General features: G+C 38.8%; 1 protein-coding gene across 1 annotated transcript in view; it reads right to left on the reverse strand.

Moving 5' to 3' along the window:
• Positions 1 to 1668: 1668 nt before the first annotated feature.
• The window catches only part of LOC135363536 (rho GTPase-activating protein 20-like), a 43133-nt gene continuing 27929 nt past the window's right edge, over positions 1669 to 16872 (reverse strand). The window contains exons 5-10 of the mRNA XM_064584018.1: positions 16601 to 16685; positions 12410 to 12481; positions 10107 to 10173; positions 7393 to 7581; positions 3931 to 4106; positions 1669 to 2547 (exon numbers count right to left, since the gene is read on the reverse strand). Of these exons, the coding sequence (XP_064440088.1) occupies positions 2350 to 2547; positions 3931 to 4106; positions 7393 to 7581; positions 10107 to 10173; positions 12410 to 12481; positions 16601 to 16685 (787 nt within the window). The 3' untranslated portion in view covers positions 1669 to 2349. The remainder of the gene's footprint in view (positions 2548 to 3930; positions 4107 to 7392; positions 7582 to 10106; positions 10174 to 12409; positions 12482 to 16600; positions 16686 to 16872) is intronic.

Consider the following 16872-nt stretch of genomic DNA (forward strand, 5'->3'; position numbering starts at 1 on the left):
TGGCAGCTGGGCTAAAAGCCTAAGGTCAGAAAAACACACTTTAAATTAGGTAAATGATTCCACTTAGGAGGTTGGAAAAACAGAGACAGGGAAAAGGATACATCCTTGTATATCTAGCACACAACCCCTCTCTAGCAGAGTTCCAGGCATGAATGTAGACAAAATTGTTGCACTGAATTTAGTTCCTGAGCCAGATAAACACTTCTCTGGTTAGTTAAATGTTTGACAGACTTTTAAGGTCATAGCCCTGGCAGGTGATGCTCTTGCATGTGTCTTGAACCAGGGAATTTCGTCTACAAGTTTCATGGATCCAGAAGGTGTCAAACGGCCAAGGAGTCCACATTAATAAGATCAGGAGAAGAACAATAATAGCCCTAAAGCGTGCCTCTATTCTGAAGCTGACCCCCATGGGTGTGAAGAATTGAAAGTCTTTGGCGTTGGTCATGATTATAGTGGGCAAAGCTGCAAAACGTAAGCCAATGTTTTCCTAATAGTATGTTGGCTGTATTTTGGAGATGTGACCAGAGTAGAGTAATTATTGCATCATTACCTCCGCGCTGCAGTCATCTTCTCCTCTTCGTTCCCTTGATCAATAACACCGAGCCATTTGTCATAGAGATCAGACAAAAATAAACTTCCTGGGATATTTCTTAGGAAATCCTTGTGGAGATAAAAATAAATATGTATATATATTACAGAAAATATGTATTGGAAATATTACAGAGAAAATATGTAGTTAAAAAATTCAGTTCAGCCCCCACTTCCTTCACAGATACCCAAACTGGGACCCACACGGAGCTTGGCTCTGACTCTCCATTGACTTGCCCACGCAGCATCAGGTGCTTGGATATTCTCCCCATAAATCTTAGAGGCATTAAAGCAGAGCTTAGGCTGTGGAAGAAATGAAGATAAAGCTCCCTTCTATCATCTGGAACTTATTTTCTTTGTGTGCTTTTTTTGCAAAGTACCACAAACTGACAGGGTCTGGCTATAGACCATCCTAAATCCTATTAGCTTCTTGGACAGAAATACGCTTACCCATGTTGCTTGTTTTAGACACAGTGCTAGCTCTTAACTCTAGCAAGAAAAGGCCTGAAACAATCGAAACAGAAACAGGTGGGCTCTTGCACACATATTAGGAAAGAACTAGGTCTTCTCACTCGGGGTAGGTGTGCTCCCTGGAAGAAAACTACTCTCATAATTCCTTCATTCTTCCTTTTCTTAACTGTCTAAAAGTCGAGAGTCTAATAGTAGACTCACTGAGGTCCTGAGGATAGATTCATTTCTAGATTAGGTCCATTCCCAGTTTTTTGACATGATATTATCAAGGCCAAAGTTGCAGAGTCTGTTTCTCCACCAAGATCCATCAACTTCAGGAAGAGAAAACTTTAGAAATGTCTAAGCACTATACCCACATGTGCATACCTTCTTCCTAGTCGGTGCTTATAACACCGAATCAGGAAGGAACCTCCTAACTCTTTTTTTTTTTTAATGATTTTTTTTTAAAGATTTTATTTATTTATTTATTTAAGAGAGAGAGAGAGAGAGAAACAGCATGAGATGGGATAGGGTCAGAGGGAGAATCAGGCTCCCTGCTGAGCCGGGAGCCCGATGTGGGACTCGATCCCAGGACTCCCGGATCATGACCTGAGCCGAAGGCAGTCGCTTAACCAACTGAGCCACCCAGGCGCCCGGAACCTCCTAACTCTTGCTAGAAAATCGATTCCATGTGCTCACCTTACAGAGGGCAACACTCATCTTGCTACGTAATGTATCAGCATTCTTCTATATGTATATTACTACTGGATATCACTAGAGCCCCAGTGTAGGAGTGGTTACCTAAGTCATTTCTGGACTTTGCTATTGATCACATCTTCAAACATTAATGGGGGACAAGGGAAAACCAAATGTGACTGAGATTCTAAGACTGTAGTCATTACTACGTTAACATAGGGTTGTTCAGAGCTGTTCATAAGTGCCAAGGTGGATGGATTAAATTCTTTCCCTGTTCTATTTCTTTTGGAAACTTTGCCTTCACTAGGAGGGTGGTGAGAATGTTTGCATGGGTAAACAGTGTGTATGTGTCAGTGCGTATTTTGAAATTTATTATCATGACTAGTAGTCATTTCAGTATTAGTATTTTGCATGGCGACTTCAGGAGTGAAGGCAGGGTAGGCGGTGTGTGGTGAAAACAGAAAGAATTTCTAACATATGGGGCTTTTAACTCCTAAAGTAGCTTCCTTAAATTTTGATTTTGTCAAGCGTTTTTCAGCTTGTCAGGTTCTTAATCTATTATGCCCATTATGGTTCTTGAGCAGTCATGATGAAAGACACCAATCATAGCTTCAGTTACTCGTGTGTGGATAATGCTAGAACCTTCCCTACCTTTAAGACGGATGCGACCACATGAACAGATTCGCTGTACAGGTCCACTTTGACCCCAGAATTTAGTTTCTCCTTTAGGACCCTGGTTGATTTTATATTGGGTGATTTGCTGAAGATGCATTCTGTGAGTGACCCTTTTTGATTAATAAAGGAAAGCATATCCTGTAGGAAGAAAAGAAAATTATATCGCATCTCATACCCCAAACGCAGAGCTCAAGCTTGCCTCCGTTTTGAAAGAGGAGGGGAATGCAATGGTACACTGCTTTTGAGCTGAAAGGACTAAAGTCAATTTAGATTGTTTTTTTTTTCAGTGTCTCTCTATATACTTTCTACCCATATATCCATTTTACAGTCATACACTGAAACATTTTAAACACTTCTTTTAAGCAGATTTTCCTTTCCATTGAGTTTCCACTCTTAAATCAACTTCTCTGCTTCAAGGCCTTTGCACAATCACCGTCTGTTTCCTACTTTACCATTCTTTTCTCATTATTCCCTTACATAGATGCTCTCCCCCAAGTATGGAAGTCTATTTAGGAAATACACATTTCCCATTTGTTTATTTCTCTTTAAGTGAGTGTATACTCCATTCCTACTTGTTCTATTTCTTTCCCTCTTTTAAAGTCAGGCTCAGAAACTCTCTTCTCTTTCTCTGATTACCCTCCCTTCTCATGAGTCTTTCATTGTCTTTTGCTGTATCTTCATGTCCTCTCCCTGCTGTGTAGAATCTTAATAGGGGCTGGACTCAGGGAATAAAATGGATCTGAAGTCTATTATGCTACTTATCTATTGTGTGAGCTGGGGCACATACATACTGTACTGAGGCTTTTCCGATTCGTTTAAGAAGTGTGGAGGATGATAATCCTAGCTATCCTCTAAATTTGCTGTGATGCAAGGACCTGGGGTAGTAGCTAGCAGGTAACATGCTAGCTAAGATGATTCATTTCTTCATAGCTAGCAGAACGTTCCCTACATCCCGTACAATGCTTGCAGAGACACCGAATACTCAGTGAATGTCCACACTGACAATTCACTAGAGCAGTTTGAGATAACACAGGCCAAACTCTGTGGCTTTCATTTGACATATTCTGTTAGGATTGATAGTTTCCTATTTGCCAGAGGATGAGTCTATGCTCGTGTCAGATGTTTACAGTTGTTAGACTGAGTAGACTCTGCTGAAGGAGACTTGAGACTCATGTGAGTTCAGGAAGACAATGAGAGGAGAGTGTGAAGATGAGGTGGACTCTCAGAGACTCACATACACAGAGTCCATTTTGACTGATCTGAACAAGCCTCCGCCTGTCTTTGTGGAAACAAGACCCAAGTGGAATGGAGAATGTCTTTTCCTGTTGTATTTGCCTCATGACTCTGCAGGACCTAAATCAGATTCTATTCTTTGAAATAACAGTAACAGAGCTTCTCAGCCAAAGCCAGGGGCTGTCTAATGACTTCTCCATTTGGGAATAGATTTGGATGAGGACACGTGGCCTCTCAGAGTGTCCCCTCCTCAGAAGGGCTATAGAAGACCAAAAGGAGATGACCTACCAGGATTGGGAAGGGCAAGTTGTCTTTATTACACACATCCATGAGGGAAACTCCAAAGAGCTGTCCTGGCTTTGAAGAAGGTGGGGTTGTGCACTGGCTGTCCTGGCTAGTGCTGGAGCCCAGACAACAGGCCCAGTCTCTGAAAAAACCGCTTTTAACTGTCTTCTGCCTGTAATCTAAGGAAGAAGTGAGATTAGTAGTAGTAGTTGTTGTTTTATTCGCTTAACCTTCTTTTCTTTTTTTTTCTAAAGATTTTATTTATTTTTTGATAGAGAGCCAGTGAGAGATGGAACACAAGCAGGGGGAGCGGGAGAGGGAAAAGTAGGCTTCCCACCCAGCATGGAGCCTAATGCAGGGCTCAATCCCAGGACACAGGGATCATGACCTGAGCCCAAGGGAGACGCTTAACAAGTGAGCCACCCAGCCATCCCGCTTAACCTTATTTTCACCATTCCCATTCTACGGTACATTCACTGCAATGGCTAGAAGAGGGAAACTGAGGCATTTTTTGTGTAGAATTTTCCATGTTTTGAAATTGGCCAATAGCATTCTTATGGTGTTAACAGTTGTTCCCCAGATCCTGCAAACTGATGGTTAAACCTAGAGACTTGATCAGACTTAGTGTCAATGCTTTCAATCCCATCTACTGCCCGTTGTGCTTTATCATGAGGCACTTAACTTGTTGTTTGTTTCCTATTGGTAAGTATGATTAGTGGATTCATCCAGTGTCAGATCTGATTTTAAAAGCTCAAAAGATCTGGTATTCAAATCAAGCTGAGTTTGTTAATCATCTGCTTTCACAGTGAGTCTCCTTCCAGTCTTAAGTTTCCTCTTTGGCTTTCTGAGTGCTCAACTTTTTTTTTTTTTTTTTAAGATTTTATTTATTTATTTGGCAGAGAGAGACAACGAGAGAGGGAACACAAGCAGGGGGGGATTGGGAGAGGGAGAAGCAGACTCCCACTGAGCAGAGAGCCCGATGCAGGGCTAGATCCCAGGACCCTGGGATCATGACCTGAGCTGAAGGCAGACGCTTAACGACTGAGCCACCCAGGTGCCCCTGAGTGCTCATCTTTCTATGATCAAAAGGATCTGCCTTTCATGACATGATCCGCCTGACCCCACTTCTCAGGCAGCCTCTGGTGTCTCTGCTCTGGGCCATCCCCAAGGATGACTCCCTGCAGTCAGGGTTCTTGGGAAATAGTCATTACATGCTGGCTATGTGGTAAGATTCCAGGTGACTGTGTTTTCTTGTGATACCCCACCAAGCTACCCAGAGATGACTTTTTTTTTTGTAAATTATGTTTGATATTTACGGAAAAGAGTCTAATCCACAATGAATTGCACCCAATTCCTCACACATACTCAAACATACATGTATATACACCATACCAGTACAAGGCTTGAAAGAAAACATACAAAAAGAAAAACAATGAGAGATTATGAATGCCTGATTTACCCCCAATTTCCAGAGATGATTTTGAATTACCCAACATTCCCTATCAAAGGAATGCAGAAGAAGAGCTTTACAAAGAAAAGGTGATCTGCAGTGAAAAGCTGAGTTGAAAGTTTCTACTGCTCAGCTATGAATGTTTTCCTTATAAGATACCTTAACATTTGCTTCCAAAATCTGCTTAAATAACTGAATTCTTTAAAAGTCCACAGAGGAGCCAAGCTGTAGAAGGATAAACAAATGAGCAACATTTCACCAAACACCCATAAACACCTGTCCACTGGGCTTTTCTGGGATGTAGTGAGTGCATCACCATATCCACTCACGTGGGTGGCAACACTCATGGCACTTGACCAGAGAGACCAGGATCTAAGAACCAGAAGCATCCTGGTTCTGCCACCTAGTTAGATTACTCAAAAATTCTTAAGCTTTGGTTTGCTTCACTTTAACATAAATGCTGCTGCCTACAACTCGTTGAACTAAATGTAATGTACTACTCAGCACAAGGCATGGCTCGTGGCAGCCTTGATAAAAGTAATTTCCTTGCTCAGAAGGCCTCAGGCAGTCTAGACATCAGTCTCTTCCCCCTCCAAAGCAGACATCACTCCCATTCTCTATTTGATTTTGCAACCTCTAGAAGGTAGGCAATCATGAAGGATGGCTACCACTTTATTTAACTAAGGCTCTTTCTTCCTGCTCTGAAATTGATACCGCTACCATTTTAAAAGGAGAGAAGAAAGAAAGCAAACACATTCTTAAATCCAGGAGGAGATTCCTGTACATCAAAATGTATGCATTTGCTGAAGATACGTGTTAATATGTAAGTTGAGTTGTTGTATGCAACCTGGGTTCCCTACTCTTCCCCTAGTTTTATTATTTCTAAAACTACCCAAATATATTCCATTCTTCAGCTTTAATAAGAAGAATGCTCTTAAGAAGAATGTTGTATCCCTTGGTACAAAGCTATATATCTAGCTACTCTTTGAGTATACAGAAAATAAGTACACATTGAGTCCTATACTTTCTCCAAGGTATTTTCAGGCTTAGCTGGATGTTTCATAATGTACATTATTTGCTGTTAGAGGTCATGTTGCCTCTATTACTAATAAAAATATATGCTATAGCCATGAAAAATATAGGAATGATTAAACAAGCTAACTTTATGGAAACCTATTCTTTCTTAAACAGTCCTGGCAAGATTTGGGTTAATGTTTCCTAATGCTTGAATTAGGGTATGAATATTAAAAAATAAAATTTTTGAAACTTTGTGCTTATAGAATAACAATCATAACAATAAAATACTTTCTATTTTGGCCCAATACTTCTCAGATGAATAACACATTTTCATCAGAGAAAAAAATATCAATGGGAGAATACTGGAATGGTAGGGAAAAAAATAGCAAGAAGGAAGATGAAAAAGCCCTGACCATAAACATTCAGTCTAGCTCCAGCCTTGACCTGTGTCTGAAGCAGACATGGAAAGTGGGGGCAGAATTGAGACTTGAATTCTAACTGTAAGCCCAAGGCCACTTCAGCCTAAGCCCAGAATAAATCCAATTCAGTTCCATAACTCTTTACTCCACTGGAGTTCTTCCATTCCAGGTGCGTCTAAGCCATGCAGTCATTTGATTCCATCCTGTGATGGCCTGAGATACTAGATAAAACCCTGGAATAGGGAAGACCTGTTTCCAGGCCACAAACAGCTTGTGCTCTAAGAAGACACACAGATGTGTACTCACATAATTATATGTAGAAAGTGTTCTGGGGATACAGAGAAAGGAGCTAACAGTCTACCTAGGAGAATTAAAACAAGCACACAACCTTCCTCGAAGTGAGTTGGGTCCTAAGACCTTTGGGTTTCTCTAAGCTCGATTCTGTGCAGTTTTGGGGTTCTTGCCTCTACTGTTCCTCCCCACCCCCCACAGAGAGAGTGAGCTCTGTGTCCTCAATTTGTGGGCAAGAGTGGAGACATGAGCCAAGAGAAGACACCTGAAGAAAGGGAAGGGGCTCACCTCTCCCTTGCTCATTCTGCGCCGGGTGCCTGGGCTTCAGGATGAACCGGCCTTGCATCTCTGCGAACCCCTGCTCCAGAAGGAGGGACTCCTGGAGGGTGGAAGGAGAGATGGAGTCCTCTGGTGTCTGCGGCAGCAGTGTGGTAGATGGAAGATGGCTCATTTTAATTCCATAGGGATGTTTATGTCCTATATGGAAAAAATATAGATTCAGGCTGATGGTGATGGCTCTGATCAAATCCCCCTTCCCATGAGTGTATGCATCACACTGGTATATGCTGCTATTCTCCTGGGGCTTCTGGCACTCACTCTGTGCCTCCTGAGTGAGCATCATATTCGCTCTTGTTGGAGACACCCTGCAGAAAGCAGGTGCCCAAGGAAAAGATTTTAAAAAGAGAAAAAAAATTTAAAGCATGTTACTTTACTTGGAATACAAAGATTCATCAGTGCATTGCACAATGCTGACTTTTGCTGTGTTTCCATCTGAGAATATTTAAGGCCTTCTAGTTTCTGCCTTGACACTAACGAGATCTGCACATCTTAGGCAAATTACTTGACCCCTCTGAGCCTTACATTCATCCTTTGAAATGCTTGCCCTCACACAAACTTATAAGGATCAGAGTAAATATATTAATATGCATTGGTGGGTAATATTTTTTAAATAATTGAACATATATATTAAGAATTGCTATTCTCTCTCACATAATGTCAGTTGAGCAGATTTTTTTTTCATTTCCTTTTGTCAATTTCTAGAGGCAGAGCTACTCAAGGGCAGTGGGATGGGTTGCCTTTATGCTTTATACTTCCCTCCCACTGCTGCCCTTCCTCCAAGGGGAGTCCTGCCAGGTGATGATCAGAGGGAAGGCTGCACAGTGTTGGGAACCCAGAAGCAAAGTGCAAAACGATGTTTACAGAGTGGAAAACTGCACCCAGAGTCAGTGAGAGTTGCCTGCCAAGTGATTTGTTTTGTTCTTGTATGCTTTAAATTGTTTCCTCTCTATAGAATTCTCAAAGACCCTGTGCTATAGGATATGGATCTCATTTTTTAAGAACAGAATGGAAGTTCTCTTTCTGTCGTTTCTGATTTATTATTGAATGTAACTTGGGGAGCTTTTGCTGTTCCTTCTCATCTGTCATAGATGCAGTGTCAGTGATGTGTTCACAAGAATCACAGTGACTTCCCTCTTTTAAGGAAAAAGAAGCTTCTACGACAGCAATACAACCAAATCACAAAGATAACCAGGAGATAATCCGCAATTGAGAATTGAGAGCATTGGTAAAAAATGCATTTTGAATGCTGCCAATGGATCATCATGAATGACAGGCTCTCTGGATTCCTTAGAGCTGCCTTGGTGTGTGAAGCTGCTCAAAGTCTAAAAAGTTATCATCTCTATTGTTTTACCTAAATTAATGCACTTTATTAAAATAAATATATTTAAGTATTTGACTTTTTTCCTTTTTGTGGTTGGCCGACTTTTACAGAGATGTCAATATTAATATGAAACATGAAATGGTGGGGGGGATTTTTTTCCTCAGCTATGCCCTTGGTGACTCTCTGTATTCTAAGACTGGGAATATACATTTCGTAGAAAGAAATTGGTTATTTAGATTTCTAGATCACTTGAAAATATTCTTTAGATAACTTGAAAAAGAGTAATAGCCTCACGGGATTATTTTCTTTTTAAGATTTTATTTATTTATTTGTCAGAGAGAGAGAGAGAGCACAAGCAGGGGGAGCGGCAGGCCAAGGGAGAAGCAGCTCCCCACTGAGCAAGGAGCCCAGGACCCTGGGATCATGACCTGAGCCAAAGGCAGACACTTAACTGAGCCACCCAGGCATCCCGCCTCACAGGATTATTAAAAAGATTTTGAAAAATGCATGTAAGAAGGAATGCTCTAAGATTTCTAGCAGAAATCATTGTCACCATTACCATACATTACTATACTTCAAGGTCTGCTACAGATCCTCTCTTTTTTCTCTGGTTTTTTAATCCTTCTATTTTTGGTAAGCACTGAACAATTTTGCTAATCCAAAGATTTTTTTTTAGAGAACTTGTGCTAATAACTATTTTAGGAGAGGTGTAATCTGTTTATCAATAACCTTAAGAACAGTGATGGAAAAAGCCTGAGAAACAACAAAGTGCAGGTAGTTTAGTCAGTGAAGACTTGAGGAGTTTAAATGTGATTATCTCATTCTCTTTATGATGCTGAGAAAACTTCTGGGCACAGAGCAGGTGTTAAATACATACCTATACCTGGATTCAGAGACATGATTGGATTTTAGCGGATTCTCACAAAATAGAGGCTATTTAGTTGTTAGGAACTGGAATTCAAGACTGGAATATGAAAAATAAATGTATGGGAAAAAGAAATTCCAATTCTTTGCTTTCATACCTAAGTGAGTAAATAAGTAAGTAAACAATAAACAAAAAAATTTTTAAGACAGCTCTGTTTGTCAGGTAAAATGAAGTAGAAACGAAAAATTTACATTTCTCTCCCTAACTAGACCTTAAGCTGATGAATGAAGAGATGTCCTCAGTGCCTGGGAACAAGTAAGCACCTGGTAATTCTTTAATAAACGTGAGAGTGAATATTGCATGTGATTTTCACTTTTAAGGGTATTTAAGCTGAAGACAGAACAACCATTACTTTGAGATGTAGAGTTACAATTTTGAACCTAATCAATCCCATCTTAGATTTTCCCTGACACTTACCAGTGAGTGGGTGTGGGGACGCTTCCTTGCCAGCACTCACCCACAGCTGGTAGTCTTTCTCAGAGCCCTTGGAAACAAAAAGAACTATGCATCATAACAAATCTTTCACAGTACTTGAAGAACACATTTCCTTTGCATTTCTCTGTTTCCAGAAAGAAAGAATTGGGGCCAGTATAAATGCCATTTGGTCCATGGAGGTAGCTACAGTACTTGTTAACTTGTTCCCTCATAGCCTCCAGTGGACCGTCCCAGGTTCTTGTCATTTTTGATAAAGGCCAGGAAACCACAGTACAATCAGCCCCTCACGGTGTGGGTGGCCCATGGCCTAAGAAATCACAGTTGTGCCCCTTCGCTAAGGAGGAAACTTCTAATCTCAGAGTCCTGCCTTCCGCTGTCTCTAGATTCCTTGGATAATGCTGGCTTTTGCTGCCAAATGTCCCTGCCCTGACATGCATATTGTCCAGAGAGCCATATACCCTGCTATGACTATTCCTGAGCAAAGTAACTTGAAAGGCATCAATAGTTCAGCAGCCCTGGGCAAAAGGAGACAAACGCCCAAGAGGCCTTGAGGAGATAGTGGACTGAAGTCAGCCACTGGCTTTGGTGCAGGCAAGCCCCACTTCAGGGAGAGAAAGAACAAGGACTCTAACCTAGACAACATATCAGATGCAGAAAACAATTACTCCCAGCAGAATTACCGCCCAGTAAACCTGGAAGTCCTACTTGAAACAAACACATCTAAATTATAAAGATCGCTGAACTATTTTAGAGAGTCTTCCAGGAGACTAAAGCAAAAAATGTTTGACATGGAGTTGTTGGTGATAGGTACTATGCTTGACCTGGACTCCTGATTAAGAATCATGGTCTTGCCCTTATGAAGAAAGGTCATAGGTATGGACACAGACACACACACAGACACACGCAGACACACAGACACACACACATAGCTAAATCTGCTCAAAATTGTATTGCAAATAACTCGTGAGAGCTAGTAAGGTAGGGTAGGGTTTGGAAATGCTATGCTGGAATCCCTTAAATCAGGCATACATAAAGCCAAATAACCCCAATTCTTCATTAAAACAGAAATTCTTTGTGTGGTGAGATTGATCACTTTATGCAAAGGAAAATCACAAACATGAAATAAAATGAGCTTCATCATTAATCAATCTCCTCAACTTCATCCCTAAAACCACTCACTCTCTTTCTAAGACTTAATTCCTATTTAGGGTATATATATCATACAGGTTAGAAATCAATGTAGATATGTGCTTTACTCAGTACATATAAATTCAATTTTATTTCAGATATATTATTAAATTTTGTTTGTACAGAAATCATTGATTTCTTATGCTAAATTCCAGTTGCCCTGAATTTTTAAGGGGCTTTATTATACCATTGGGTCAGACAGAATTTAAGTAAGAATCTTGTAATTATGTCATGTCATAATAGCAAGACATTTTTGCATTTATAGAGGATTTTATATAAGAAGCTGTGCTTTACAAGTGCTCCCTTCAGTTCTGTCCATCTGACTATCACTCTCCCTCTCTTTTCCCTTAGAAAACCTCATCCTCAAATATGTCCATGTCTTTCATCAAAAAAAAAAAAAAAAAAAAAAAAAATCCAGCAACTCACACCAGCACCATCAAAACATAAAGGAACAGGCCGTTAAAACCAAAACAAGATGAAAGTGATATGTACGAAACTGCCCCCAGATCATGGTCTTATTCAGAACTTGTCCTCTTTACCAGTTCTTAAGGGGTGTGAGCCGCCTCATCCCAAGGAACTGCATCAAGAGGAGGTAGCTTCTAGCCATGTGGTCTTTATGTCAAAATGTACAACAAAACATATAATTTAGGATTCATCTAACTGGGATTGAGTCCTTGGGTGATGACCAGGGTAAACAGGGATGGGGAGGAATCAGGAATGAAGACACAGACAGAAGAGTCCAATAGAGGAGGAAATATTTAGAAACTTAGAAATATTTTATTGTCTGTGTATAAAATATATACAATAAACTGCATGTTGTTATTAGCACTCTAAAATTATAGCCCAATTTTATGCTATGATTTTGAATTCGCAGAAAATTTAAAATGGGAAGACAAGAAGAGCACCCATGTATAGGCTAATAATATAGCTTTGCTGCCTTCAATTTCTAAATCTGGGGGACAAAATATGACTATGATATGTATAATAATCAGCTGTCTTATAACGGGAGGTACACAACACACACACACACACACACACACAAATCTCAAAAGTCAAAGATGGTTTTTAAATTAAAAATAGTTTGCAAGGGAACTTACAGTTATTCCTAGCATTGGTAGTGACATGTTGATAATGTCATTCACTGTGTCTGAATTTGTTACTGTTACAGACTGTAAAAAAGAAATGAGAAAAATTGCTATAAATTTTTAAAAATTTAAAGCAGGTGACCAAATAATTATTGTCAAATTATTATCCATACTCTAAAGGCAAAGCTTGTTTTCAGTTAATGACAAAGTAAAGCATATGTAGAGCACACACCCTTGATTACAATATTTTCATTTCTTTACATAACATGAAGCTAGTAGGAAACATTTCAGTGAAACATATATTTCCCTTCAAGGATTTGTGGCTTACAAAATATAGCAGCTTAAGCAAGAAAGAGAAAAACAGAATTCCACGAGGGGACATGAACTGACCCTCAGCTCCATAAGGCTATTCCCAAAATAGAGAGGGGAGATAGTTTAAAAAGGAGGAGCTAGATACTTTTCTCTCTTCGCAATTACATACTCAGTTTCAGCAAAATCAGAATAAGAACCGTCTGTGACAGACATTTAAAAAAAAAAACAAAACTACTATTTAGTCAATACTTTCTTTGTGTCATCATGGTTACTAAGATTTCCATTGTTGAAATCTGTTGAGACAAATAAAACCAATGAGTCTAGGAAATGAGACTGTAAATTTTAGAAGTTTATATTCCATTCACAACTCTGACAGTGAGTAGTTACTTATAATATCTCTCTATCACACCTTATATTGAGAAACTGCTCCATACAACAAGGAAAACAGTTATTGAAAATTATCTGAAAGGGATGGATAGGAATCTGAGATGATATCGATAAAAGTACCCGAATTCCAAAAGACATTTTAAAATAGGACAATATGTAACCAACCACGCATACACTTTTTATAACATTATTAGGCAATGAGGCCTGTGTTCTTTGAGAAACAGTGCATGAAGAAGACAAGCAACAGAAGTGGACACTCACAGTCCTTAAAAATATTAAAAACAAAGTTAAAAGAAACTTGTTCTTTCATTGTATTTTTCTTCTTATGAATTGAAATGCAATTGCTTGATATGACAGATGGCCCAAAAGTTGTTTGATAATCGAACTTTTATAAACAAAAGTGTTCATTGATTTCAAACTACTTGAGCTTTAAGGATTATAAAAAAAAGTGTTCAGAACCTAGCAGTAGGACTCAGAGCACCCAAACTCAAGGATATCCTATGTTAAATTGTCTAGGAGGGGCTTCCTATGTTAAATTGTCTAGAGGATTCAAGACTGGGTCTTAGCTTGAAATTTAGTTAGAAGTAATGGCTCTGCTATTTTTTTTAAGATGTCTGAAAGCCTTTCAGTACAACTTAAAAAGTTTCCCACAAAATTTTTTTTTTTTTTAAGATTTTTGTTTATTTATTTGTCAGAGAGAGAGCACAAGCAGGGGGAGCCACAGGCAGAGAAGGCAGAGGGAGAAGCAGGCTCCCCTCTGAGCAGGGAGCCTGATGCAAGACTCCATCCCAGGACCCTGGGATCATAACCTGAGTCGAAGGCAGATGCATAACTGACTGAGCCACCCAGGCATCCCTCCCATGAAATCTTTTTAAAGAAAAAAAAATCTCTTTTGAAATACTAATAATCACTTTTTAATTTATCTGGTCTGCAAGATAATGGTTTTCATGGTATAAGGAACATACTATGTTCAAAATAGTAATTCCAGAGATGTATGTATATTTTCCTGCATGTTGTAGGTTCTCCAAAACAGATAAATTCCAGTAGATAGAGCTCTCTGTAAACAAATGACTTCAGAAAAATAAGCTGCTTTTTGAAATAATTTAAAAGAAAAAGAAATGTTACTTTTTTTTTATATGAGTCAAAGTGTTACTTAATATAGGAAGAACAAGGAATATGTGATCAATTCTCAAGAGCTGAAGCCAACCCTGAGATAGATGATCTAGATGTTCAGACTGTTAGCCAAAAACAGCTATTACAATAATGCTCAATGATACAAATGAAAATATGCTCACAATAAACGAAAGAGGCATCTTAGCATAGAAACTAAAAATATTTAAAAACAGAAATTTTTTATCTGAAAAATATCTTAAAGAAAAAATTTACTGACTAGGCTACATTGCATAATGGAGATGACAAAAAGAAGTCAGTGATTTGAAAATAGATAATAGAAATTATCCTGTCTGAAGAAGAAAAGGGGAAAAAAAGATTGAAAAAATTAAGAGTCTGAGGGATCTATGAACAATATGAAAGGGTCTAATATACATATAACTGGACTCTCAGGAGGAGAGGAGAGAGAAAATGGGGAAAAAAATATTTGAGGTAATCATGATTAAAATTTCCCAAATTTGGTGAAATTAAATTTATAAATTCAAGAAGTTCAGAATATGCCAAATAGGACAGATTCAAAGAAAACCATGCTTTGATACTTCATAGCCACACTGCTAAAAACCAAAAATAAAGAGAAACTCTTGAAAGCAGCTAGAGAAAAATGACAAATCACCTACAGGGGATTAATGTTTGATTGATCACAGACTACTCATCAGAAAGCACAAAGACAAAAAGACAGTGGAACATCTTTAAAGAGCTGAAAGGAAAAAGTTTGCGAACAAAATTCTACATCCCTCAAAATATCCTTGAAGAGTGAGTGTGAAATAAAGCCATATTCAGATAAGAGAAATTAAGAAAATCTGTTTGCACCAGGTCTGCACAAGAAATGCTAAGGATCATCTCTCTAGGATGAAATGAAAACAGTGTTAGAGGGAAACTTGGATGTTCAGGAACAAGTGAAGAACATTAGAAATGCTTATTTTGTGTAAATTATACATAAATAAAGTTGATTTTTAAAGATTTCAAGGTAATTTTCCATGGAAAATTCTGAGTGTAACCCACTGCCACAGCTGAAATCAAAGCAGGCAGAGACAAGAGTGTGCTCTGCTGCTAGAGAACCCTCTGGCCTTATCTCCTTCATGCAATGCATCTACCTGGTGCTTAGAAACCAATCAAAATATTTGCATGGCTTTTGCTTTGGCCAGGAATAACTACCACTTTTTCCACCTTCAAATACTATTTTGTGTGACCTAGAGCTACTGTAAAGTATAACAGGAAAAAAAAAATGTCACTTAAAGATACCCAAAGTATCTTGTTCATCATTGCAAATGTCTTGGCTACTGCACTACAATTTCAGAAATCAAATTTTATACCAAGAATGGGCAACTGGTTTGATTTTTTTTCCCCCAACAGCCAAAAGAAAATGAGATAGAAATATGCTGATCCCTTAAAAGTGTCATCCCTCTGAGCTCAATTCAACCCTGATATTCCTTGGATCAAAAGACCTTTCAAAACCCCTCTGCAGTTGATATAACTACTAAGTGAAATACCTGACCCTTGAGTAGATCCTGTACTGGAAAGGAGACATTATTGAGGTCAACTGACAAAACGGGAACATGGAAGGCAGAGTAAAGTATTACACCGATGTTAAATTTACTAAAGGTGATAACTGTGTGATGGTGATATAAGAGGATATCTTTATTCCTGGGAAATACCTAGGTTTAAGGATAAAGGGCCATGGCATTTGTATGACCCTCAAAAATAAGTATAACATACACATAATAGGGACAGAGAAAGAAAATAAATGATAAAGCAAGTGGAGTAAAATGTTACTAATAGCTGAATCTAGGTAAAGGGTGCATGGGGTGTTTTTTGTTTTATTTTTATACCTACAACTTTTCTGTGAGTTTACAGTTATACCAAATAAAGCGTCAATGGGGGGAGGGTGGAGAACTGTGGAAACAATCCAAACCATTCTGTACATAAGTAGTAACCATTGGGAAAAAATGTTTACTTCTAGTAGGAAATACCTGCATGTGAAAATCACCTTATTACAAGCCAGTGTTGTTGCTATTAGAAAGAGCCAGGGAAATATTATGGATATTTAACATGCAATATTCTTTCCATGCTTAAGTACTGTGGCATGGATTCCTCTCGCTTCATATTACCTAGGATTCACTCTTTATGTATACAAAGACACGTGTAGACAGGAAAATACATTTTCCCACATGGTACTTTTCGAAATACTCTCTCTCTTCTTATCTCTTGCTCTCTCCTTCCTACCTCCCCATCTCTCCCTCCCTCCCTCTCTCTATCTCCATCTCCATCTCCATCTCTTTCATTCTATCTGAATCAGGAACATGGAATTTAATTTTTGGTCTTAAAAACACTTACACAGGCACAGTTCTTGATGTCCTCAGTGAAGATTCTGAGAGGAATGCTTTTGGGCTGGTCCTTCTCTTTGGCCAGATTGATGTACCTAATCAAATTCAATAAGAACCCCAAATAGAGTAGGATGAATTAGCTATTAGCTTACTTTCAAATTGATCTATGTGGCTAAAATTTTCAACATACTCTGTTATTTTTAAATGCATGTAAATAAACTCAGCAACATCAAATTATGGGTTGGAAGAAAACATGCAAAACTATTTCAGGAAAATAAGACA

This window comes from Mirounga angustirostris, unplaced genomic scaffold (assembly GCF_029215605.1).
Source record: "Mirounga angustirostris isolate CCGP_5_RB_7025 unplaced genomic scaffold, mMirAng1.0.hap1 SCAF_2, whole genome shotgun sequence".
NCBI lineage: Eukaryota > Metazoa > Chordata > Mammalia > Carnivora > Phocidae > Mirounga > Mirounga angustirostris.